This window comes from Vulpes vulpes, chromosome 3, assembly GCF_048418805.1.
Source record: "Vulpes vulpes isolate BD-2025 chromosome 3, VulVul3, whole genome shotgun sequence".
NCBI lineage: Eukaryota > Metazoa > Chordata > Mammalia > Carnivora > Canidae > Vulpes > Vulpes vulpes.
In genome coordinates, this window is record NC_132782.1 from 84,560,582 (window position 1) to 84,587,005 (window position 26,424).

Below are 26,424 nucleotides of genomic sequence, written 5' to 3' on the forward strand. Positions count from 1 at the left end.
CTTAAGCTCCAGAGGCAGGTCCCTTCCAGGATAAACCCAAACGGAAGGGCTGGCTGAGCTGTCCTAGTCAGCAGGCTCTTCTGTCCAGGTTTGTCCTGACATACCCCATCCATATCATCATCACCAGGACCAAGGTGACCCAGAGCTGGTGACAAGTGGCAGCCAGGGCCCCCTAAGCCCCAGGCCATCTGTGACTGGGGGAACAAAGGAAGACAAAGTACGTACAAATAATACCCTCTTGTTCTATATATGTGCCATGTGGTTCCAGAATTCTGTAGAGAAAGGGCCTTCAGGTGGCAATCTTATTGGGAGTAAGAAGAAACTGTATTTCCATAGTTTTTTGCTTACTAGTGAGACAACATTGGGTGCTCAAATCAAAAGATGAGAGCATGACATAAGTTTGGAGGGCAAAAAACCCAAAGCACTCCTTGTTTGTTGGTACCACTGAGTACCTGGCCATATGTCACAAGGATTCTCCTTAGAAGGATGTCAGATGGGGCTCTGCAGATTTTAGATCAGCAGCATTTTGGTAGTGAAATAATTAAAACCCTGACTTTGGGTCTGTTGGGGCCATAAGACTCCCTGGTCAAAGCTTTTCCTTTGGTAGGTGGAGAGCCTTCTTTGGAGTTTACACCAAATGAACAAAGAGATGTGAGTTGGCCAGATGTGAGTTAAGGGGTTGTATGAGGGAAGGAGGGAGGCATGGGTGCCATCCCCTATTCCTTATAGCCTGTGCCTGTTCTGGATCTCCCAGCAGGACCAGCCAATCATGGAGGGAGAAAACCACACGAGTGTCTCTGAGTTCATCCTCCTAGGGCTCTCCAGCCAGCCTGAAAGGCAAGAGTTGATCTTTGGGCTCTTCCTTGTCATGTACCTGGTTGGGGCAGCAGGGAACTTGCTCATCATCCTGGCCATTGGCTCTGACTCCCTCCTCCACACACCTATGTACTTCTTCCTCAGCAACCTTTCCCTGGTGGATTTCTGCTTCATCTCTGCCACTGTCCCCAAGATGCTTGTGAATATCCAGATGAAGACCCAGTCCATTTCTTATGGCGGCTGCTTAGCCCAGATCTACTTCTGCATTTTGCTTGCCAACATGGACAACTTTCTCCTGACAGCAATGGCTTATGACCGCTACGTGGCCATCTGCCACCCCCTGCACTACTCCACTATGATGAGTCTGCAAATCTGTGCCCTGATGCTGGGGAGCTCCTGGCTCATTGCCAATCTCCACTCTCTGCTACACATTGCCCTCATGGCTCGGCTGGAGTTCTGTGCCAGCAACATCATCCCTTACTTCTTTTGTGACCTCATTCCCCTGCTCCAGCTCTCCTGTTCTAACACCCAGCTCAACCAGCTCATGATTCTGCTGGTGGGGGGCTTGATTGTCCTCATTCCTTTTCTCAGCATTCTTGTGTCCTACATCCACATTGTGTCTGCTGTGCTCAAAGTCCCATCTGCCCAGAGCAAACAAAAGGCCTTTTCCACTTGTGGCTCTCATCTCACGGTAGTCCTCCTCTTCTATGGGACCATCACAGGGGTCTACCTGAATCCCTCATCCTCCCACTTAGCTAACAAGGATTCACTGGCTTCAGTGATGTATATGGTGGTCACACCCATGCTGAACCCCTTCATCTACTGCCTGAGGAACAAGAACATGAAGGGAGCTCTAAGAAAACTATTTGGAGTGAAGACTTTATCCTGTGGGCTGTGACAGCAAAGACTCCTCTCAGGACTTTTGTGCTGGGAAGGGGATGAGCCAGGGACAGGCTCCACATACAGAAGGCTGGAAGAACACAGACCTCATTGTCCTGGGTCTCCATGGCCAGGGAGTCCTCTCATCACTCCATAAATAATTTGCAAGTCCCTTCTTGGCCCCCCAACAGACTGCCGAGGGACATAAACTCTCCCTTAAAGACAGAAACACTTAACAGATGCAAATTAGCTTTATCTGCAGACCTGCTGGAGAAGGCTCATGTGAGAAAGGTGAACTCATAGGAATCTGTGCATGTGCTGATAGCCTGTGCCAAAGGGATGCCCTCTGGGAGCCCCATGCACCCCCAGTTCCACAAATCCTTAACCCTCATGCATCCCAATTTCTAAACTCCTGTGCTACACCCCCACTTCCTCAACCACCATCTCCACATTCTGGGTTGAATCTAGTTCTGAGGACAGATTTGATTGTCCTCAAAGCTATCCCATTCTTGGCCTTGGATGCTACTGGGTGGTGTTCCATACTCCAGGTACTTGCATCAGGAATGCCTGCAGCTATACCTCACCTGAACACCTAAGCAGGCAGCAAAGGGTATGGTAGAGCTTGAAAGAACATTACACAGAAAGTCCTAACCACTGGTCACTAGTCCTGGCCCCATAGTGACTGGACATTTGACTCCAGTCCATCTGAAATTCACCATTCTACCAAACACTATTTTTTCAGTCTCTACTTTTGTGGTTCCAGCATGCCCAACTTGCCCATTTCTATCAAAATTCTAGGTGTCCTTCAAGATAAAATACCATGTCCTTCATGAAGCCATCTCACATCTCCCCAGCTAAGAGAGAGAGAATTTTCTCTCCCCTGGAATGCCATATAATTCTAACTCTGTGCAACCCTTTTCATACCTGGCTTTGCATGATTCATATTCACCACAACTCCACTCCAAGCAGGATGGTTGGGTCCTTTTTTTTTTTTTTTTTTTTTTTTTTTTGTATATTTTTTTTTATTGGAGTTCAATTTGCCAACATAACACCCAGTGCTCATCCTGTCAAGTGACCCCCTCAGTGCCCATCACCCAGTCACCCCATACCCCCACCTCCCCTTCCACTACCCCTTGTTCATTTCCCAGAGTTAGGAGTCTCTCATGTTCTGTCACCCTTTCCCCATTTTTTTTTATAATCCCCTTATGAGTGAAACCATATAATGATTGTCCTTCTCCAATTGACTTACTTCACTCAGCATAATACCCTCCAGTTCCATCCATGTCAAAGCAAATGGTGGGTATTCGTTGTTTCTAATGGCTGAGTAATATTCCATTGTGTATATAGACCACATCTTCTTTATCCATTCATCTTTCGATGGGCACCGAGGCTCCTTCCACAGTCTGGCCACCATGGACATTGATTGGGTCCTTTTTAGATTTTATAGGTCTTATTCATCTTAAGAAACTCATCTTCAGAAGACTCTATCACAGTGCTGGGTTTAGAATAATGACTTAATAAAAGTATCCTGCTAATAGATGCTTATGATGACCATGACATGGCATCATACACTGGAGAAAGAACACTTCTGTCCTTTCTCTCCATGACTTAGTCTTAACCAATACCTTTTATGTCTCCCCCTCCCCCTCCAAGGAAAAAGAACTACCAGGTCAGAGCCTGAAGAGTTCACTGGTGCATATTTTATGAAGGGCAGTGTGCCCTAAAGGGTCAGCAACCAGAGATGAAGCCTCCTTCCTTCTGCCTGCTCCGGTTAGTCCTCTTCTATTCATAGTCTGCTTGGAGTCCCCATTTTGAGCCCAGTCACCCCTCTTCCTCTACACACCATGCCTGACAGAGATCCTCAATTCAGATTTGGGGCTGAGACTGGGAAGTGAGTAGGCCTAGACTATTTTCCAGCTCACCTTTGACCAATGAGTCCACAATTGAGGTAACTGGTGTGACTCAGACACTAACAACGTGGCTCTCTGGCTCAAAGTTTGCTATTGTTCTTTGAGCATATTGTTTCCTTGGGAGCCTTCAGGAGTTGGGATGATTGGCAGGGCCGGATATAGGCTTTCCTGGGTCTCTGATCATAAAACCAGAGTAATAGCAAAATCTCACCTCAAACCTGTAAAAATTATGTGAAGAAAAGTTGACATCAATCACCCTCACAGACTTGGCAGCATAAACCCAATCCCATAAACATACCAGAACATTAGTTTCAATTTTAAAAAATAAAGTGTTTAAGAAATTAAAAAAAAAGAAAAAGTTTTATTTTCTACATTTTAAAAATAGCATTATTAAGTACGACTGGTAGTAAAGTGGAAATATCTTCAAGAATAATGAGAATACATCAACTTAAAATATGTTTCTCCTGATCCAGGAAAAGTCTGCCTGATAAAAGCCAAGGACCTTACATTTATGAGACTTTCTGTTGCCATGGAGACAGCATAGCTCTCCCACTTTGCTGTGTTTTACTGTCTGAATAAAGACCCCTAACTTTGAAAAAAAAGAAAAAGAATAATGAGAATAATAAATATTTCCTATACAACATTTTCCAAGTCACATATAATCTTTTAACATCAATACCTTCTTGTTCACCCTGGATGCCTTTTCCACATCAGAGGGCCACAGCTACATTCACTTAACACATACATTTTGAGCTCAAATGACAACTCTGTATTGAGTACAATATTCTAGGCCCTGGGAATATATCAGCAAACAAAAACAAAGTTTCTACTTTCATGTTGCTGATGTTCCAGGGCATGGGGAGAAGAACAGAAAAAAAAAAAAAAAAAAAGAACAAATATACATATAATACGTCAGAAAGCTCCAAGTACTATAAAGAAAATCATATCCAGGTTGGGGACAAGCAATTGATAAGGAGTGTAATTGTAGCAGGGTGGTGTTTCAAGTGGCTGTTGTGCAGAAACAAACCACCCAAACTTAGTAGCTTAAAATAACAGCCATCATTGGCACCTGGCTGACTCAGCCAATGAAATGTATGATGCTTAATCTCAGGGTCGAGAGTTCAAGCCCTATGTTGGGTGTGGAGCCTACTGAAAATAAAAATATAATAAAACAATAAAAAAATAAATAATGCTTATCTAACCAGGGCTATTACAGAGGTTAAGCAAGTTCTTGTATATAAAAGGCCTGTAATAACTAGTAGATACTCAGTAAACATTAGTTAAAACAGTTTTTAAAAAATAACAGCAAACATTTATTTTATCTCTCATATTTCTGGGAGTGACTGAGTTGAGCTCAGCAATGCTCCTTCAGAGTCTATAATGTAGTTATAGACAAACAGGGTTAGGTTGGAGTTATCTTGAAGGATTCCCCGTTCAGAGCACTGGGTGTTATTCTGTATATTGGTAAATTGAACACCAATAAAAAATTAATTTATTAAAAATTTTTAAAAAAGGATTCCCCATTCACATATCTAACGGTTGATGTTAGCTGTCAGTGAGGACCACAGTGAGGGCTGTCATTGCTGGAGTATCTATGTGTGGCCTATCTGTGTGACATGGGCTTCCTAACAGCATGATGGTTCTAACCCAAGGGCAAGTATCCCAAGTACTGCTTTTCATGATGTAGCCTGATGAGTAACACAGCATCACTGCCTTCATATTTTATTTGTTAAAAGTGAGTCACCAAGGCCAGACAATATTCAAGAGGAAAGGAATCAGACTTCAATTCTTTTTTTTTTTTAAGACTTCAATTCTTGATGGGAAGAATGTCAGAGAATTTGCAGACATGTTTTAAAAATATCACAGGTAGTTGGGAAAGGTCTCTCAAAACAGAAACTCACATGAAGAGAGAAAGCTGTAAAACGTCTTGAGAAAACAGGCTCAGGCACAGAGAACAAGAGCACAGTCCCTAAGAGGGAGCATTCTTGGCATGTTGACTAACGTGCTCCAGGAAGAACTGTTAGCTATAAATAAGGTCTTTGGCTTTTACCCCAAGAAGAAACGCCTTTGGAAATTTCTGAAGAGAGAAGTGACAGCATCTTATTTATATTTCCTAAAGATTGTCTGTCTGGTTCTTATACGGTGAAGAGGCTATAGAGTAGAAAGAATAGAGGCAACTCCCTGCTGAAGTAGTCCAAGAGAGAATATGGTGGCTTGGACCTAAAGTGCTGGAGATAGTAAAATGCTGCTAGACTGTGTGTGGTTTGAAATAGAACTGATGGAATTCACTGATGGTTTGGATTTGGGGTGTGAGAGAAAGGGTTCTAGGCTTTTTGGCCTGAGCAACTGAGGAGATGCAAGATCTATCTAATAAGACGAGAAAAAAAAAAAAAAAAAGACGTTTGAATGGTAGAGAGAAAACAAGGAGTTGGGTTTTGTGATAAGACTGAGATGTCTACTTGATCTTCAAGTGAGTAGTTGTATCGTGAGTTAGAACTAATGAGGGAATTCAAAGCCTCCTGGCTTCCCCACCACTATGTGACTTTAACAGCTCTCACCATTTCACCAATGATTCTCCAAGTTGATAAAGCCAATGCACATTTTTCAGCCTTTTTTTATTAGTGGTAAAATATATAGATAATATAAAATTTACCATCTTAAACATTTAAGATGTCCAGTTCAGTGGCATTAAGCACATTCACATTATTGTGCAGCCACACAACCATCCATCCATAGAACTCTTCATTTTCCAGGATGCCTGGGTGGCTCAGTGGTGGAGCATCTGCCTTTGGCTCAGAGCATTGATCCTGGGGTCGGGTTCAAGTCTCATATCAGGCTCCCTGCGAGGAGCCTGCTTTTCCCTCTGCCTATCTCTCTCCCTCCGTCTCTCATGAATAAATAAAATCTTAAAAAAAAAACCTCATTTTCCAAAACTGAAACTCTATATCCATCAAACACTAACTCCCCATTCCTTTTGCACCCAGCCCCTGGCAAACACCCTTCTACTTTCTCTCTCTATGACCTTGAATTCCATGTAAGTGGAATCACACAGCACTTGCCTTTTTATTTCACTTAGCACAATATTTTCATGGTTCATCTATGCTGTAGCATGGCAAAATTTACTCCCTTTTTAAGGCTGAATAACCCATTGTATGATTAGACCACTTTTTGTTTATCCACTCATCCACTGATGGACACAGCTTGCCTCCACCTTTTGACTATTGTGAATTAACACTGCTATGAACATGGGTACACAAATATTTCTTTGAGTCCCTGCTTCCAGTTCTTTGGGGGTCTATATCCAGAAGTAAATTTGCTGTGTCATAATGATAACTCTAGTCTTAATTTTTTGAGGAGCCACCAAATTGTCTTGCAAAGTACTTTTCGCATTTTATATTCCCACCAAATGTGTACAGGTATTCCAATTTCTCCACATCCAAACTAAGAGATAAAAAAAATTTTTGAGATCTCTGTTAAACATCTTCAGTGAAAAGTTGCACGTCTTTTGCTATCTGTCTCTAGTTTGAGGTTAATCTAATTCTTTTTTTTTTCTTTTTTGCTGTTACACTTACTAAATTAGGAAAGGAAAATGAAATGCAAGGATATAATACATGGAGTAAAGATCCAATGTTGAGATAAAGTATCAGTGTGTTCTGTATGAATGGAGTTATTCTGACCATGATATGGTCTATACAAGTGGAGGTCTAGGAATGGATCTCCCCTTTGATGGCACCCAGGGTCAGCTCCCAGTTAACAAATAAGTTAGATGGGACAATGGAACAGTTTGGATAAGTGTGCTTGCTTAAACAGTGCTTATACTAAAAGTGGAATAATACAGAGAAGATTAGCATGGTCCCTGTGCAAGGATGACACACAAATTCATAAAGCATTCTGCATTTTTGTAGGGAATAGTTGAATCACTATATTGTATACCTGAAACTAATATAACACTGTATGTTAACTCATTGGAATTAAAATTAAATTAAATTATATTAAATTATATTAAATTAAATTAAATATGGAGAAAAGATCCAGGGGGTGAGAAGGATAAGAAGAGTTATTTTTGCTATCTCTGTATAACAAAGGACACAATATCCTTTGTGATGGCTTCTCCCAACAAAGTAACAGTCAAATCTACAAATGGCCCTGCACTCACTCCTTCCCTCCCTTATCTTCCTCTCCCTGATCTTTTTCCTTCAAAAAATCAAGACATCCCTTTACTTTAGTCAGGCAAGAAAGAATGATACCTTAAGATATTTTACTAAGAAGCCAAGGTAAAATAAGAGGAAACACCTCATTCAAAAGAAAGGAAAAGGAAAAGGTTTTTTTCTTGGATAGAGATCTAAACTATCCAGAATCCAGTCTACTGCTGAACTCAACTTCTGGATCAGGACTGATTCTGTCACAGAAGCTGTACTCTTTCCCAAACTCTTCTGTATCATTTCAGTGGTCTCTCCATCAATGTCCTTGATACTTTCCAAGTCCTCCTCTATAGTTATATAGAACAAAGACTTACCAGTTTACTTAAAAGGATACTCTTAAAGATCTTTTATGGACACAAATCTCAGAACAACTTACAGATATGGTTCTGTTAAAGAGTTCCTAATGAGGGGTGCCTGGGTGTCTCAATGGTTGAGCATCTGCCTTTGGCTCAGGTCATGATCCTGGGGTCCTGGGATTGAATCCCACATCAGGCTCCCTGCTCCATGGGGAGCCTGCTTCTCCCTCTGCCTGTCTCTGCCTCTGTGTGTCTCTCATGAATAAATAAATCTTTTAAAAAAAATAAAAATAAAGAGTTCCTAACAAATCCTCTGTGACACTCAGACTCTCTCAGCTGCATCACACCTGCTTTGCTGTGCTCTTCACACCCAGCCCAGCACCTAGTCAGAGATAAGCACAACCTCATCTACATCACAACTGAAGCATTTTTCTGTTAAACTGCACCCTTGGGATGCCCAGAGGAAAGTGCTTCAACCACCTTACCCATTATGGAGACATAAAAGTGAAGTAAAGCAATGGCGACCAAGAAAATTGGGGCGGGAGGTGGGTGGATGGCCACTACAGATTCATTAAGGAAATCTGTATTAAGCACATTTATTAAGCTGGGCATCATGGTGAGTGCTGAGACAAAGTAGTGAGTGGATTTCTGACCAAAAAAAATCAAAATCAAACTATTTTTCTAGTGAAGAGATTAAGATGTAAGTATCCTCTATTGCTGAAGAAATTCCTGTGCTGTGGCTTCAATCATTCAAATAATACTTTGCTATGGAAGGTCATGCCTTGCTATTCCTTCCTACTTCAGGACACGTTCCAATGTTGGAATGAGTACTCTGGTGAAGCCACATCTTCCCCACAATAGAGCTATCATTCCTGGAATTTATGTACATTATTATCACCTGAGGGGTTGCATAAAATGAAGATTCCCTGTGGACAAGCATTCCATCCACAAATACATTTTAAACAAGTTCCCCAGGTGATTTTGATGTTAAATGGGCTTCGAAGAATACTGTAGAATCACTGTTGAGAAGCATTATTAAAAGATAAACTGAGGTATATTAAAAATGTTAAAGTATTATCAATATGTTTAATTTTGCTATTAATTGGCTTATGTAATTGGGGGCTCCCATGCTAAGGGATTATTTACAATTATTAGATCTTCTTGTTGGATAGGCCCCATTAATTATGATATAGTGTCCTTCCTCATCTCTTATTCGTCTTTGGCTTAAAATCTAATTTGTCTGATATAAGGATTGCCATCCCAGCTTTCTTTTGATGTCTGTCAGCATGGTAAATGGTTTTCTACCCCCTCACTTTAAATCTGGAAGTGTCTTTGTGTCTAAAATGATTCTCTTGTGGGGCACCTGGGTGGCCCAGTGGTTGAGCATCTGCCTTCGGCTTGGCTCGGGGCATGATCCTGAGGCCCTGGGATGGAGTCCCACATTGCGATCCTTGCCTATCCTTCTCCCTCTGCCTATGTCCCTGCCTCTCTGTGTGTCTCTCACGAATAATCTTTTAAAAATAAAATAAAATAATAAAATAAAATAAAATAAAATAAAATAAAATAAAATAAAATAGTCTCTTGCAACAGCATATCAATGAGTGTTGCTTTTTTATCCAATCTGATATCCTGTGTCTTTTGATTGGGTAATTTAGCCCATTTACATGCAGAGTAACTATTGAAAGATATTTAGTGCCATTGTATTACCTGTAAAGTCACTGTTTCTGTATATTGTCTCTCTGTTCCTTTCTGATCTATATTACTTTTGGGCTCTCTCTTCAATTAAAGGATCCCATTTAATATTTCTTGTAGGGCTGGTTTGGTGATCACAAATTCTTTTAGTTTCTGTTTGTCCTGGAAGATCTTTATCTCTCCTATTTTGAATGACATGCTAGCTGGATAAAATATTCTTGGCTACATATTCCTCTCATTTAACACACTGAATATATCATGCCAATCATTTCTGGCCTGCCAGGTCTCTATGGATAGATCTGCTGCCAGTCTAATGTTTCTATCCTTGTAGGTTACAGATCTCTTTTCCCCCGAGCTACTTTCAGGATTTTCTCTTTGTCTCTGAGATTTGCAAGTTTCACTATTATATATTATATGTCAGGGTGTTGATCTATTTTTATTGATTTTGAGGCAGTTCTCTGTGCCTCCTGGGTTTGGATGACTGTTTCCTTCCCCAGATTAGGGAAGTTCTCCACTATAATTTGCTCCAGTATACCTTCTGCTCCCCCTTTCCTCTTCTTTTGGGAATTCAATTATTATAATATTGTTATGCTTTATGGCATCACTTATCTCTCAGATTCTCCCCTCATGATCCAGTAGTTGTTCATCTCTCTTTTCCTCTGCTTCTTTATTTTCCATCATTTTGTCTTCTATATCACTAATTCTCTCTTGTGCCTCATTTATCCTAGTAGTTAAGAGTCTCCATTTTTTATTGCATCTCATTAATAGCCTTTTTTATTTTGACTTGATTAGATTTTAATTCTTTTATTTCTCCAGAAAGGGATTCTCTAGAAAGTGCCTTCTATGCTTTTTTCAAGCCCAGCTACTATCTTTATAATCATTATTCTGAAATCTAGTTCCAATATCTTACTTATATCCATAATGATTAGGTCCCTGGCAGTCAGTACTGCCTCTTGTTCTTTTTTTTTTTTTTTTTAAGATTTTCTTTATTTATTCATGAGAGACAGAGATAGAGAGAGAGAGAGAGAGGCAGAGACACAGGCAGAGGGAGAAGAGGCTCCATGCAGGGAGCCTGATGTGGGACTTGATCCTCGGACTCCAGGATGACACCCTGGGCCAAAGGCAGGCGCTAAACTGCTGAGCCACCTAGGGATCCTCTGTAGCATTTAAACAATTTTATTTATGTAATGATATTAATCTTTCACACAAGCCTCAAAGTTCTATGAGGTAGGGACTGTTTTCTCTTGCTAACCATGGTATTACTAGGGCCCTAGTACCTTATGTACAGCAGGTAGTGTACACTCAGTACTCTCTTAGCAGGTACAGCCTTTCCCCCAAATCTAGCTCAGTAGATACTACTCTCCAAGGAGACGTGGATGGTTCAGAAACTTTGTGAGCTTGGTGGTGGAGACAGTGGTTGAAGGGCCAGAGGGATGGCAGAGGTAAGGGCTGGTGTAATGGGATCCTGGGGAGATGAAACGATGCTCATTTAATGAGTCTCCTCCCATAAGCCCACCCTTCCATTCCCACCCCAAATGAGTCTGTCTTCAACCACCTATGCATTCATTTCTCCAGAGAAAGAGGTAAACCTCACAGTATAAAACCAAAGCCAGAATAACTTTGCAGAATTAGAAAGTGTCCAAGGAACCAGTTACAACTCGACTGAATTGGACTTCAACACAGAAATGATCATGTTCCTCCAAATACTCTTCAGTCTCAGAAGCTCACACTCCTCCAGCAAGTAGAAAGATAAATACACCTTCTTCTGTGGTCAGCTGCTGAGGAAGAACTTTTCTCTTCTGATGGACCAGCACTATTTCTTTTTTGTGGCTCTTTTCCCTTCTCCTTTCCTAGGTTTTCCTTTGCCACGAAGCTTCTTGAGACGCAGCTGCTCATCCTTGAAGTCCTGATGCTCATCTCTATAGAGGCCAAGGAAACGTAGTATCCCCAATGAGTGCAAAATAAGTGTTGTGATTTGGATACCAGTCATAAGTCTCCTTCCTCTTGGCCAAAGGCTGCTTGCTAAACAGTTTCACCACTTTCATTGATTTGGAGTCAGTAGGCCTGGCAATTTCATCGAACAGCCGGGCGCTCAGACAAGTCACACGCAAGGCATATTCTGAAAGGGAAGACATTTCCTGAGCAGCAAGAGGCCCTACTCGCAATCTTCCTCTCCCACGCAACCCTCTCCTGGAAGCCCTCTTGTTCTTTTTTAAGGTGAGTTTTTCCATCTTGTCACTCAGTCCAGAGAAGAACAGGAGAACAAAATACTTAAATGGCAACAACAACCCCAGAGAAATATACACTAAACAAATCAGAATGGACTCAAAACTGAAAAATAAAAGTTTTTCAAAAATTATATATATAATGTGAGTGTATATATATATATATGTACATATACATACATATAATTTTTACATATATATACATATATATACATATATAAATGTGTGTGTGTGTGTATATATATATATATATATATATATATAAATCAATCAGACAGTTGAACAGAATAGCGCAATACACTGGATCCTGTGTGTATTTTGGTCCATTTGTTAGAAAACTAGATCCCAAAATTTTAATAAAAGAAAAATTTATATATGTAAAAAAAATTAAATACAACGAAAGGATAGAATATAACTGCAAAATGAAATGAAAATTTAAAAAGATTTTTTAGAAAGAGTTGATGAAATAAGAAATTGGTTGAAAAGGGAACGAGAAAAAAATTAAAATTGAAAGACTAAAGAATCATGGGGAGGAAAAGACCCATGAATTCTATATGCTTCATTCCCTAGTGCTGGATTTCTGCAGTTTTCAGTGATTGGTAAACTTGGTCTTGGCTGGATGTTCCTGCTGATCTTCTGGCAGAAGAGCTTGTTGTGTTGGTTCTCAAATGTCTTTGCCCAAGGCAGAATTGCACCACCCTTTCCAGGGGGCCAGGCTAAGTAATCAGCACCAGATTGCTCTATGTGGTATTTGTTTCCTCCCCACTCTGCAACGGACAGATTATCTAAGATGAAGATCAACAAAGAAACAAGGGCTTTGAATGACACACTGGACCAGATGGATTTCACAGATATATTCAGAACATTTCACCCTAAAGCAACAGAATACTCATTCTTCTCAAGTGCACGTGGAACAGTCTCCAGAAGAGTTCACATACAGGGTCACAAATCGGGTTTCAACCGGTGCCAAAAGATTGGGATCATTCCTGCCTATTTTCAGACCACAATGCTTTGAAACTGGAACTTAATCACAGGGGGAATATAAAAATAGTGAAAGGGATTATAGAGGAAAGGAGAGAAAATGAATGTGAAAAATCAGAGAGGGTGACAGAACATGAGAGACTCCTAACTCTGGGAAATGAACAAGGGGTAGTGGAAGGGGAGGTGGGCAGAGGGATGGGGTGACTGGGTGACAGGCACTGAGAGGGGCACTTGACAGGAGGAGCACTGGGTGTTTACTATATTTTGGTAAACTGAACTCCAATAAAAAATATACAAAATTAATTAATTAGTTAATTAATTAAAACAAGAGGAAATTTGAAAGAATTCAAATACATGGAGACTAAAGAGCATCCTACTAAAGAATGAATGGGCCAACCAAGAAATTAAAGAATTTAAAAATTCATAGAAGCAAATGAAAATGAAAATGAAAATACACTGTTCAAAACCTCTAGGGGGATCCCTGGGTGGCTCAGTGGTTTAGCACCTGCCTTTGGCCCGGAGCATGATCCTGGAGTCCCGGGATCGAGTCCCGCGTCACACTCCCCGCATGGAGCCTGCTTCTGCCTCTCTCTCTCTCTCTCTCTCTGTCATGAAAAAATTAATAAAATCTTTTTAAAAAAACCTTTAGGATGCAGCAAAGGAAGTCCTAAGAGGGAAGTATATGGCAATACAAGCTTTTCTCAAGAAATAAGAGAAGTTTCAAATACACAAGCTAACCTTACACTTAAAGGAGCTGGAGAAACAACAGCAAATAAAGCCTAAACCCAACAGGAGAAGACAATTAATAAAGATTAGAGCAGAAATCAATAAAATAGAAACCAAAAGAACAGTAGAACAGATGAATGAAACTAAGAGCTGGTTCTTTGAAAGAATTAATAAGATTGATAAACCTCCAGCCAGACTTATCAAAAAGAAAAGAGAAAGGACCCAAACAAATAAAATCATGAATGAAAGAGAAGAAATCACAACCAACAGCGAAGAAATACAACAATAAGAGAAACAATAATAAGAGATATTATGAGCAACTATATGCCAACAAATTAGGCAATCTGGAAGAAATGGATGTATTCATAGAGATGCATAAACTACCAAAACTGAAACAGGAAGAAATAGAAAACCTGAACAGACCGTAACCAGCAAGGAAATTGAAGCAGTAATCAAAAACCTCCCAACAAACAAGAGTCCAGGCCCAAGAGTCCAGGGGAATTCTACTAAATATTTAAAGAAGAAATAATATCTATTCTACTGAAGCTGTCTCAAAAAATAGAAATGGAAGGAAAACATCCCTGATGAACATGGATGCCAAAATACCAAGATACTAGCCAATAGGATCCAACAGTACATTAAAAGGATTATTCACTACGACCAAGTGGAATTTATTCCTAGACTGCAAGAGTGGTTTAACACTCACAAATCAATCAATGTGATATGTTACATTAATAAAAGAAAATACAAGAACCATATGATCCTCTCAATAGATGCAGAGAAAGCATTTGACAAAGTACAGCATCCATTTTTTATTAAAAGTCTTCATAGTGAAAAAAAAGTCTTCATAGTGTAGGGATAGAGGAAACACACCTCAGTATCATAAAAGCCATCTACAAAGAGCCCCCAGTGAGTATCATTCTTAATAGAGAAAAGCTGAGAACTTTTCCCCTAAGATCATGAACATAGCAGGGATGTCCACTATCACCACTGCTGTTCAACATAGGACTAGAAGTCCTAGCCTCAGTAATCAGACAACAAAAAGAAATAAAAGGCATTCAAATTGGCAAAGAAGAAGTTAAACTCTCCCTCTTTGCAGATGACATGATACTCTATATGGAAAACCCAAAAGACTCCACTCCAAAATTGCTAAAATTCATAGAGCAATTCAGCAAAGTGGCAGGATATAAAATCAATGTCAGAAATCAGTTGCATTTCTATACACTAACAATGACACTGAAGAAAGAGAAATTAAGGAATTGGTCCCATTGACAACTGCACCCAAAATCATACGATAACTAGGAATAAATCTAACCAAAGAGGCAAAGGATCTGTACTCTAACAACTACAGACATTCATGAAAAAAACTGGGGAAGACACAAAGAAATGGATAAATCTTCCATGGATTGGATTGGAAGAATAAATATTGTTAAAATGTCTGTGCTACCTAGGTCAATCTATACATTCAGTGCAATCCCTATCAAAATACCATCGACATTTTTCACAGAGCTGGAACAAATAATCCTAAAATTTGTATGGAACTAGAAAAGAGCCCGAATGGCCAAAGGAATGTTGAAAAAGAAAACCAAAACTGATGGCATCACAATTCCAGACTTCGAGTTCTATTACAAAGTGATAATCATCAAGACAGTATGGTACTGCACAAAAAAAGACACATAGATCAATGGAATAGAATAGAGAACTGGAGCCATGACTCTATGGTCAATTAATTTTTGACAAAGCAGGAAAGAATATCCAATGGAAAAAAGACAATCTCTTCAATAAATGATGTTGGGAAAATTGGATATGTAGAAGAATGAAACTGGACCATTTCCTCACACCATACACAAAGGTCAACTCAAAATGGATGAAAGACCTACATGTGAGCCAGGAATTCATCAAAATCCTAGAGGAGAACATAGGCAGCAACCTCTGTGACCTCAGCTGCACAACTTCTTGCTAGACCCATCTCCAAAGACAAGGGAAACAAAGGCAAAAAATTAACTACTGAGACTTCATCAAGATCAAAAGCTTGTGCACAGCAAAGGAAACAGTCAACAAAACTAAAAAGCAACCTACAGAATGGGAGAAGATATTTGCAAATGATATATCAGATAAAGGACTAGTATCCTAGACCTATAAAGAACTTAGCAAACTCAACACCCAAAAACAAATAATCCAGTCAAGAAATGAGAAGATATGAACAGACATTCCTCCAAAGTAGACATATAAATGGCCAACCAACACATGAAAAAATGCTCTATATCACCTGACATCAGGGAAATACAAATCAAAACTACAATGAAATACTACTTCACACTAGTCAGAATGGCTAAAATAACAAGACAGGAAACAACAAATGTTGGCGAAGATGTAGAGAAAGGGGAATCTTCTTGCGCTGTTGGTGGGAATGCAAGCTGGTACAGCCACTCTGGAAAACAGTATGGAGGTTCTTCAAAAAGTTGAAAAGAGAGCTACTCTATGACCCAGCAATTGCACTACTGGGTATTTACCCCAAAGACACAAATGTAGCGATCTGAAGGGGCACCTGCGCCCCAATGTTTATAGCAGCAATGTCCAAAATAGCCATACTACAGAAAGAGCCCAGATGTCCACCGACAGATGAATGCATAAAGAAGATGTGCTATGTATATACAATGGAATACTACTCAACCATCAAAAAGAATAAAATCTTGCAGTTTGTAACAATGTGGATGGAACTAAAGGATATTACATTAAGCAAAATAAATCAATCAGAGAGGGACAATTATCATATGATCTCATTCTTATCTGGAATTTAAGAAACAAAACAGAGGATCATAGGAGAAGAGAGAAAAAAAAAAAAACAAAATCAGAAAGGGAGACTGAAGGTTGCTGGAGGGGAGGATGGTAGGGAAATGGGGTAACTGAGTGAAAGACCTTAAGGAGGACATGTTATGTAATGAGCACCGGGTATTATGTAAGACTGATGACTCACTGACTTCTACTTTTGAAACCAAAACACATCATATGTAATATAAGAAATAGTGAAAGGAACTATAGGGGAAAGGAAGGAAAATGAGTGGAAAAAATTAGAGAGGGTTAATAAACATGACAGACTCCTGGAAATGAACAAGGGTTAGTGGAAGGGGAGGCAGGTGGGGGGTTGGGGTGACTGGGTGACGAGCACTGAGGAGGGCACTTGAAGGGATGAGCACTGGGTGTTATACTGTATGTTGGCAAATTGAACTTCAATTAAAAATATATATAAATATATATCACATGTTAATTACTGAAATTAAATAAAAATTTTTTAAATGTTATGAGTTTGAGCAAAAATCTATTCCTATTAGACAGTACCAAACCAGAAGTGGCTAGGAGCACAGGAGGTAATAGCAAAACATTTAGAAAGATAAGAAGCAAAGCAAAGACACTATTTGGCTATAACTTAAGGTTGCTTTATAGGGGAAAGCCTAGTTGGCTATCTGTGATTGTTCACCCCTATGTTTCAATTTCTTAACCTTGAGGCATTGACAGGTTTAGGTTTTGTATTGCTTATATAGGCTGTCAAGGCATTAAAAATCCCTAATGGCAAAGAATCTATACCCTAAAAACTACAGAACACTTCTGAAAGAAATTGAGGAAGACACAAAGAGATGGAAAAATATTCCATGCTCATGGATTGGCAGAATTAATATTGTGAAAATGTCAATGTTACCCAGGGCAATTTACACATTTAATGCAATCCTTATCAAAATACCATGGACTTTCTTCAGAGAGTTGGAACAAATTATCTTAAGATTTGTGTGGAATCAGAAAAGACCCCGAATAGCCAGGGAAATATTAAAAAAGAAAACCATAGCTGGGGGATCACAATGCCAGATTTCAGGTTGTACTACAAAGCTGTGGTCATCAAGACAGTGTGGTACTGGCACAAAAACAGACACATAGATCAATGGAACAGAATAGAGAATCCAGAAGTGGACCCTCAACTCTATGGTCAACTAATAATCGACAAAGCAGGAAAAACTATCCACTGGAAAAAAGTCTCTTTAATAAATGGTGTTGGGAAAATTGGACATCCACATGCAGAAGAATGAAACTAGACCATTATCTTACACCATACACAAAGATAAACTCAAAATGGATGAAAGATCTAAATGTGAGACAAGAATCCATCAGAATCCTAGAGGAGAACACAGGCAACACCCTTTTTGAACTTGGCCACAGCAACTTCTTGCAAGATACATCCATAAAGGCAAGGGAAACAAAAGCAAAAATGAACTACTGGGACTTAATCAAAATAAAAAGCTGCTGCAAAATAAATAAATAAAAAATAAAAAAAATAAAAAGCTGCTGCACAGCAAAAGAAACAGTCAACAAAACTAAAACCTACAGAATGGGAGAAGATATTTGCAAATGACCTATCAGATAAAAGGCTAGTACCCAAGATCTATAAAGAACTTATTAGTGCAGCCCAGGTGGCTCAGCAGTTTAGTGCTGCCTTCAGCCAGGGCGTGATCCTAGAGTCCCAGGATCAAGTCCCATATCGGGCTCCCTGCATGGAGCCTGCTTCTCCCTGTGCCTGTGTCTCTGTTTCTCTCTCTGTCTGTCTCTCTGTCTCTCATTAATAAATAAATAAAATCTTTTAAAAAAAGAACTTATTAAACTCAACAGCAAAGAAACAAGCAATCCAATCATGAAATGGGCAAAAGACATGAACAGAAATTTCACAGAGGAAAACATAGACATGGCCAACAAGCATATGAGAAAATGCTCTGCATCACTGGCCATCAGGGAAATACAAATCAAAATCACATTGAGATCCCACCTCACACTAGTGAGAATGGGGGAAATTAACAAGGCAGGAAACCACAAATGTTGGAGAGGATGCGGAGAAAGGGGAACCCTCTTGTACTGTTGGTGGGAATGTGAACTGGTGCAGCCACTCTGGAAAAATGTGTGGAGGTTCCTCAAAGAGTTAAAAATAGAACTGCCCTACAACCCAGCAATTGCCCTGCTGGGGATTTACCCCAAAGATACAGATGCAATGAAACGCCGGGACACCTGCACCCCGATGTTTCTAGCAGCAATGTCCACAATAGCCAAACTGTGGAAGGAGCCTCGGTGTCCATCGAAAGATGAATGGATAAAGAAGATGTGCTTTATGTATACAATGGAATATTCCTCAGCCATTAGAAACGACAAATACCCACCATTTGCTTCAACGTGGATGGAACTGGAGGGTATTATGCTGAGTGAAGTAAGTCAATAGAAGGGCAAACAGTGTATGGTCTCATTCATTTGGGGAATATAAAAAATAGTGAAAGGGAATAAAGGGGAAAGGAGAAAAAAATGAGTGGGAAATATCAGAGAGGGAGACAGATCATGAAAAACTCCTAACTCTGGGAAATGAACTAGGGGTGATGGAAGGGGTGGTAGGCGGGGGGTGGGGGTGACTGGGTGACGGGCACTGAGGTGGGCACTTGACAGGATGAGCACTGGGTGTTATTCTATACGTTGGCAAATTGAACACCAATAAAAAATAAACTTGTAAGAAAAAAAAGAATATGTGGCTTATGTATACAATGGAATATTATTCAGCCATTAGAAACAACAAATATCCACCATTTGCTTCGACGTGGATGGAACTGGAGGGTATTATGCTGAGTAAAGTAAGTCAATCGGAGAAAGACAAACATTATATGGTCTTATTCATTTGGGGAATATAAAAAATAGTGAAAGGGAATAAAAGGGAAAGGAGAGAAAATGAGCGAAAATATCAGTGAGGGTAACAGAACATGAGAGACACCTAACTCTGGGAAACGAACAAGGGGTAGTGGAAAGGGAGGTGGGGGAGGGGTTGGGGTGACTAGGTGACAGGCACTGAGGGGGGCACTTGATGGGAAGAGCACTGGGTGTTATGCTATGTGTTAGCAAATTGAATTCCAATTTTAAAAAAATGCCTAATGGCCTCCTTGTTTAATTAATTTAACAGCATGAAGGACAAAACCTCAATCTGAAATTTCCTAAGGATAGTTTTCACCTTGAACATTAGTATGACAAGGACTTGCCAACTCCACCATCAGCAAAGGTAGGAATACAGCTCAGCAACCTGATAAAGCTGGCTTTACTGAGTGTTGACTACCACCCAGAGGCAGCAATTTCCTCTGCAGGATCATGGAAAGCAGGGGAAAGGTCTTAAGACAATGGAGCTGGATCACTTGCTTTTTGATCTGCTACATTGAATCTTTTGAGTCAGATGTCATGATTCTATTAGCAAATGATCTTCTACAGTCCAATCGTACACAATCTAGTTATCAATCCTACTGTTCCCTGAGCTTGCTAAAGTAGAAAGTACTTCATTGTAGAGGTATGATCAGAGCCCAGGTGGGATTTACCAGAGATATTTGGGTCACATTTGGAGTGGGGGAGGGGTGCTCCCTTGGCAGCACATATACTAAAATTGGAGTGGGGGAGTGCAGGGAAGTTAGCGAACAAGTGAGGACAGTGGAATATTATGGGTCTTAGGTTTAACAGCTCCTGATGTTCTAACATCACTGGCTGTGGGCTGGAGTGAGGTTCTTTGAGGTTTGTTAGGGCCTCATGTTAGGAGAGCTTCCCAATGTACATCCATGGTCACTGAGTGGTACATAAACTCTAGCACACACTAGGAGTGTCAACCACATGCCTTCTGGGTGCCTAAGTCCCAGCATATCAGCTAAATCTAAAAAACAAAACAAAAGACACCAATAAATAGACTTTCTTAAAACCAGTCCCCAACATCTAACAACCCTTCTGTCATTTCATATTCAACAATTCTAATGAGTCAGGTATTTTTTTTAAGATTCTATTTTTTTTTAATAAATTTATTTTTTATTGGTGTTCAATTTACCAACATACAGAATAACACCCAGTGCTCATCCCGTCAAGTGCCCCCCTCAGTGCCCATCACTCATTCACTCCCATCCCCCGCCTTCCTCCCCTTCCACCACCCCTAGTTCGTTTCCCAGAGTTAGGAGTCTTTATGTGCTGTCTCCCTTTCTGATATTTCCCACACATTTCTTCTCCCTTCCCTTATATTCCCTTTCACTATTATTTATATTCCCCAAATGAATGAGAACTTACACTGTTTGCCCTTCTCCTATTGACTTACTTCACTCAGCATAATACCCTCCAGTTCCATCCACGTTGAAGCAAATGGTGGGTATTTGTCGTTTCTAATGGCTGAGTAATATTCCATTGTATACATAAAGCACATCTTCTTTATCCATTCTAATTATTTATTTACTTGAGAGAGTGAGAGAGTGCACAATAGGTGGGGAGAGGCAGAGGGAGGTCTTGATCCTAGAGTCCTGGGATCATGACCCACGCTGAAGGCAGACACTCAAACAAGGAAGCCACTCAGGTGCCCCTCATCTTCCACAATTCTAAAATTAGACTCGCTTTCCCTTTTAAATCATTGCTGCTCAAACCAGATTTCATTTATTTGACCATCAGTTTTGCCCTGTTGTAGAGCACAAGTAAATTACAAATCGTGAAATAGCAATGGGCTAAAACCAGGTTTGGGAGAAATGGTTCAATTTGAGGCAGAGGTAAAATGTAGCTGAAACCATTCGTAGAGGCCACAAAACCTTAAGCAAATGACCAGTGTAAAGGCTGAGTGGAAAGTATCCTGTTAGTACACCTATACAAAACCAAGCCCAGGGATGAAATCACTGAAAATTTGAATTTCCTTTATGGAAACTGCAACACCAAAGATCTTCCTTCAGTCACTGCATGAAGAAGCCTTGGACAACAGTGTGCACAGTGAAAAAGAGCATGGGAATGAATCTGCAGCTATTGTGCAAAATGAGGTATGACTAATTCAGTGCATCTCATTAGCTAAATGCTGCATCACCCTCCTGCCCCCACCTCAGGGCCATTATCATTGGACAAGGACTTGCTACCCTTTTCCTTCCACATTCATAACTAGTAAATCCTGTTGTTGTTGTTTTTATTTTAAATTTTTATAATAAAATAACTTCAAGCTTACAGAAAAGTTGCAAAAACAATAGTGCAAATTACCCATATATCCTTTGCCCAGATTCACTTATCATTAACATTTTTACCTTGTTTCTTCTCTTCCCTCCTCCTCTGACCTGCCTCCATTTCACCTCTGTGTATTTGTGTATATATGTGTACACACACACACACACACACAAATGGTCCTTTATCCTTAAATACTTCTATTTCCTAAGAACAGAGATATTTTCTTACGTAACAACAGTTATCAACACTAGTATATTTAACATCAATACGATAATTTTATCTCATCTAGATCCATATTCCAATTGTGAAAACTGACCCAATAATGGTTTAAAGCTGCACACTACATCGCATGGATGTGCCATAGTTTTTCAATCACCTATCCTGGATATTTATGCAGCTTCCAATATTTTTGTGGTAAGAATGCTGTAACGAGGGATCCCTGAGTGGCTCAGCGGTTTAGCGTCTGCCTTCGCCCCAGGACGTGATCCTGGAGTCCCAGGATTGAATACCATGTCAGGCTCCCTGAATGGTGCCTGCTTCTCCCTCTGTGTCTCTGCCCCTACGTCTCTCATGAATAAATAAAACCTTTAAAAAGGGGGGGGGGGGGGGGCAGCCTGGATGGCTCAGCAGTTTAGCACCGCCTTCAGCCTAGGGCCAGGGTGTGATCCTGGAGACCTGGGATGGAGTCCCACATAGGGCTCCCTGCATGGAGCCTACTTCTCCCCCTGCCTGTGTCTCTGCCTGTGTGTGTCTCTCATGAATAAATAAATAAAATCTTTAAAAAATAAAAATAAAAGAATGCTGTAATGAATAATGAATGTTGTACATAAGTATTTTCATATTGTTAGAGGTCTCTTTAAATTCACCCATAAGGGATCCCTGGGTGGCGCAGCGGTTTGGCGCCTGCTTTTGGCCCAGGGCGCGATCCTGGAGACCCGGGATCGAATCCCACATCAGGCTCCCGGTGCATGGAGCCTGCTTCTCCCTCCGCCTGTGTCTCTGCCTCTCTCTCTCTCTCTCTGTGACTATCATAAATAAATAAAAAAAAATAAAAATAAAAAAAAAATAAATTCACCCATAATTTTGTTAGATATTGCTAAATGCTCCTCCACATGAGGTTGTACTATTTTGCATGCCATTAACAACACATAAAAATTCTGTTTCCTCACAAACTCATCAACAGCATGTACTGTCAAGTTTTGGAAATTTGGCCAATTGAATGGAAATCTCTCATGTAGTTTCAATTGGAATATTTTGAGTGAAGGTCAACATCTTCAAATATGGTTAATAGCCACTTTTGTTGTGTGTGTGTGTGTGTGGGAATTCCAGTTTGTCCATTTTTCAATGGGATTGTTTGCTTGGTTTTTTGGGGTTTTTTTTTTTTTTTTTTTTGCTTTTTTTAAAGTTCTTCATATATTAGAAATATTAGAACTTTGTGTTATTTATGTTGCAATTACTTTCTTCCAAACTGACATTTATCTTTGCTATTGTTTTTGCCATACAGAAGTTCTTAAAATTTTTATGTAGAAATGAATCAAATTGGGCAGCCCGGGTGGCTCAGTGGTTTAGCGATGCCTTCAGCCCAGGGCGTGATCCTGGAGTCCCAGAATCAAGTCCCACGTCAGGCTCCCTGCATGGAGCCTGCCTCTCCCTCTGCCTGTGTCTCTGCCTCTCTCTCTCTCATGAATAAATAAAATCTTTTAAAAAAATAATCATTTCTTTTATTGCATCTGGATTTTGAGTCCTAGATTGAAAGTCTTTCCCTGAACATGAATTTTAGAGGAATTCACATCCACATTGTCTTCTGGTACTTGGGTAGTTTCATTTTTCACAGATTCCTGATTGATTCATTTGGGGTTTATTCTTTTTTTTTTTTTAAGATTGTATTTATTGGGATCCCTGGGTGGCGCAGCGGTTTGGCGCCTGCCTTTGGCCCAGGACGCGATCCTGGAGACCCGGGATCGAATCCCACATCGGGCTCCCGGTGCATGGAGCCTGCTTCTTCCTCCGCCTGTGTCTCTGCCTCTCTCTCTCTCTCTCTCTCTCTGTGACTATCATAAATAAAAAAATATATATATATATTAAAAAAAAAAAAAAGATTGTATTTATTTATTCATTCATGAGAGAGAGAGAGAGAGAGAGAGAGAGAGAGGGGCAGAGACACAGGCAGAGGGAGAAGCAGAATCCATGCAGGGAGCATGACGTGGGACTCGATCCCGGGGTCTCCAGGATCATGCTCCAGGCTGAAGGCAGTGCTAAACTACTGAGCCACCTGGGCTGCCCTGGAGTTTATTCTTAAATACGATGTGAGAAATGGATCTATTTTTATTTTTCTCCAAATAGCTGTCCAACTATCCCAATCAATTTTTTAAAAAAAGATTGATCTCTGCCCAGTGATTTGAGATTCCATCTTTACTACATACTAGATCACTATAGAAAGCCAGGGCTATTTCTCAACCTTCTGTGCTAACTCACTGGTCTATTTATGCGGGAGTCCCACACTGTTTTAATTGCTGGGGTTTTTCCCATCACTTATTTACCAGTCCTTCCATTAGCGCCTCAGTCCAGGCAGCAGGAACACTTCAAAATAAAGGCTGGGCCTCATGAGGATACTGGCTCTAAATGATCAACTACTTAACATCATTCTACTTCTTCTGTTCATACAACATGCTGAGCAGGAGTCAGTGACATTTCTAGATGATATAGATCTAGTTTTTCTCAACTGTTTCACAGAAAGAAAACGCAGGTGGCAACTGGGTGGCTCAGTTAAGCATCTGCCTTCAGCTCAGGGCATGATCTCAGGCTCCCTGCACAGCAAGTAGTCTGCTTGTCTTTTTCCCTCGCCCCTGCTCATGCTCTCTCTTGCTATCTCCCTCTCTCAAATAAATAAAACCTTTTTAAAAAATCGAGTAAGCACAAATAGCTCCGGAGGTGGGTGTCAAGAAGGCATAAATGGACTTGTATTACCTCTTTTTCCCAAACTATCTATAGGTTAATCTACTACCTTCTCCAGAGACTGCAGTTTTTACTAAGGAAGGAAAAACATATGAGGTGAGCTCCAAGGCTTGCTTGCTGCCATTCTCTGCTCTCTGGCCACTCAGATGATGGAGCTATGACTAGAGCATGTGACAACGACGGCAGCCTTTATACTGGAGCTTATCGGCACTTCCAGAAAACTAAAATTGCTTCTCCCAAGTCCCTCTGTTTGTCAAGACACAACTCTTATATGTTACCCAATCCTTTCCAGCCTCACTCTCCTAGCAGCTTAAATTCCCAGTGACAAACACAAGAAAGAACATTGCTTGCCCTCCCTATCGTAACAAACTTTTTGCCTTTTTTATTGAAACATGTCAATAATGGGGACAGGTTGGACACGATACATCTCTCTAGAAGTTTGGTCTTCAGAAACTGACATAATAAAGGTAGAAAAAAGTAAGACAGGAACGCAAAACTGTATGAAGCCCCAGTGAATTTATTTGGCTTGTCGAATTTCTAAGTGAATTCAATGGGACTGCAATTGGGTGGCACAATAGCTAGAGATGACTGCCATTATCAGGAAGGCCACTAGGGGCAATGCAATGTCATTGTTTCTTCCTCAGCCTCCCTGATGAGCCGAGCCTTCTAGCTGCTGAAAAAAGGGCTTCGGATGAAATCTTGCCATTTACATCAACAACGTGGATGGAACTGGAGGGCATTATGCTGAGTTAAATAAGTCAATCAGAGAAGGACAATTATCATATGGTTTCACTGATCAAAGGGAAACAAATGGGATCAAAGGGAAAAGGAGGGGAAAATAACATGAAATTCAAAGATAAGAAATTCTACAGAATCTAGTTGTTTCAATGACTTTCAAGAAAAAAAAGAATAGGAACTATAGACTATAAGACTTAGAAAACAAAGCAACCAATTTGCAATTTATGGATCTTATTTGGACCATAACTCAAATAAGCTTTTAAAGGGGCACCTGGGTGGCTCAGTCGGTTGTCTGTCTTCAGTTCAGGTCATAATCCTGGGATCCTTGGATTGAGCACCTGCTTTTCCCTCTCCCTCTGCTTCTCCCCTCAGCTTATGCTCCCTGTCTCAAATAAATAATTTTTTTAAAAAAAAGCTTTTAAAAAGCACATGGTTAAGAAAACATTAATTACAAATTAAGGAACTGTTCGTTTTTATTGGTATGATAATAATATTGTGAGTTTTCTTTTTCAAAGAGTTCTTACCTTTCAGAGGTACACACAAATATTTATAGATAATATTTGGAAATTGCTTCAAAATACTTCGGTAGGGGTGGAAGACAGGGAAGAGAGGGTAGAAATAAAACAAGATTAGCTATGAGTTTATGATGGGTAAGGCCAAGCAATGAATACATAGGGAGTCATTATATATGTTTGAAATTTTCTATTATATAAAAAATCTAAATAGAAAAAAAAATGTTACTAAGATTCTATGAGAAAAAATTTTGTTTTGAGGCTTTTTTGAGGCATTATCCATAAACTTTGGTATCAAAGCAGATAGGGGAATCCAAGAGAAAAAGCTAGCAAGCCCCGGCTCCTACAAAAGCTTCTCTGAAGAGATTTCAATTGGCTAAAACCCCACAGTCCTATTTGGCTAAGGATATGATCAAAGAGAATCTACAATTTAATTCAGGTAAACAGAAAGACCATTGATAAGCAACTCCCAGCCTATACCC

The 26,424-nt window shown here is 40.1% G+C and overlaps 2 protein-coding genes, 1 non-coding gene and 1 pseudogene across 6 annotated transcripts in view; 2 read left to right on the forward strand and 2 right to left on the reverse strand.

Moving 5' to 3' along the window:
• Positions 1 to 26,424, reverse strand: part of ZSCAN25 (zinc finger and SCAN domain containing 25) — a 79,698-nt gene that overhangs the window by 39,142 nt on the left and 14,132 nt on the right. The window lies entirely within an intron of this gene.
• On the forward strand, positions 770 to 1,714 carry LOC112910020 (putative olfactory receptor 1F12P). Its single transcript, XM_025986246.2, has one exon. The coding sequence runs from the start codon at positions 770 to 772 to the stop codon at positions 1,712 to 1,714; it is 945 nt and encodes a 314-aa protein (XP_025842031.1).
• On the forward strand, positions 7,400 to 7,506 carry LOC112910029 (U6 spliceosomal RNA). Its single transcript, XR_003233191.1, has one exon. It is a non-coding gene; the product is annotated as a U6 spliceosomal RNA (small nuclear RNA).
• On the reverse strand, positions 11,501 to 12,062 carry LOC112909991 (small ribosomal subunit protein mS33 pseudogene; annotated as a pseudogene).

Coding starts and splice junctions, on each gene's coding strand:
- LOC112910020 (XM_025986246.2), top strand. CDS start 770: ATGGAGGGAGAAAACCACACGAGTGTCTCTGAGTTCATCCTCCTAGGG.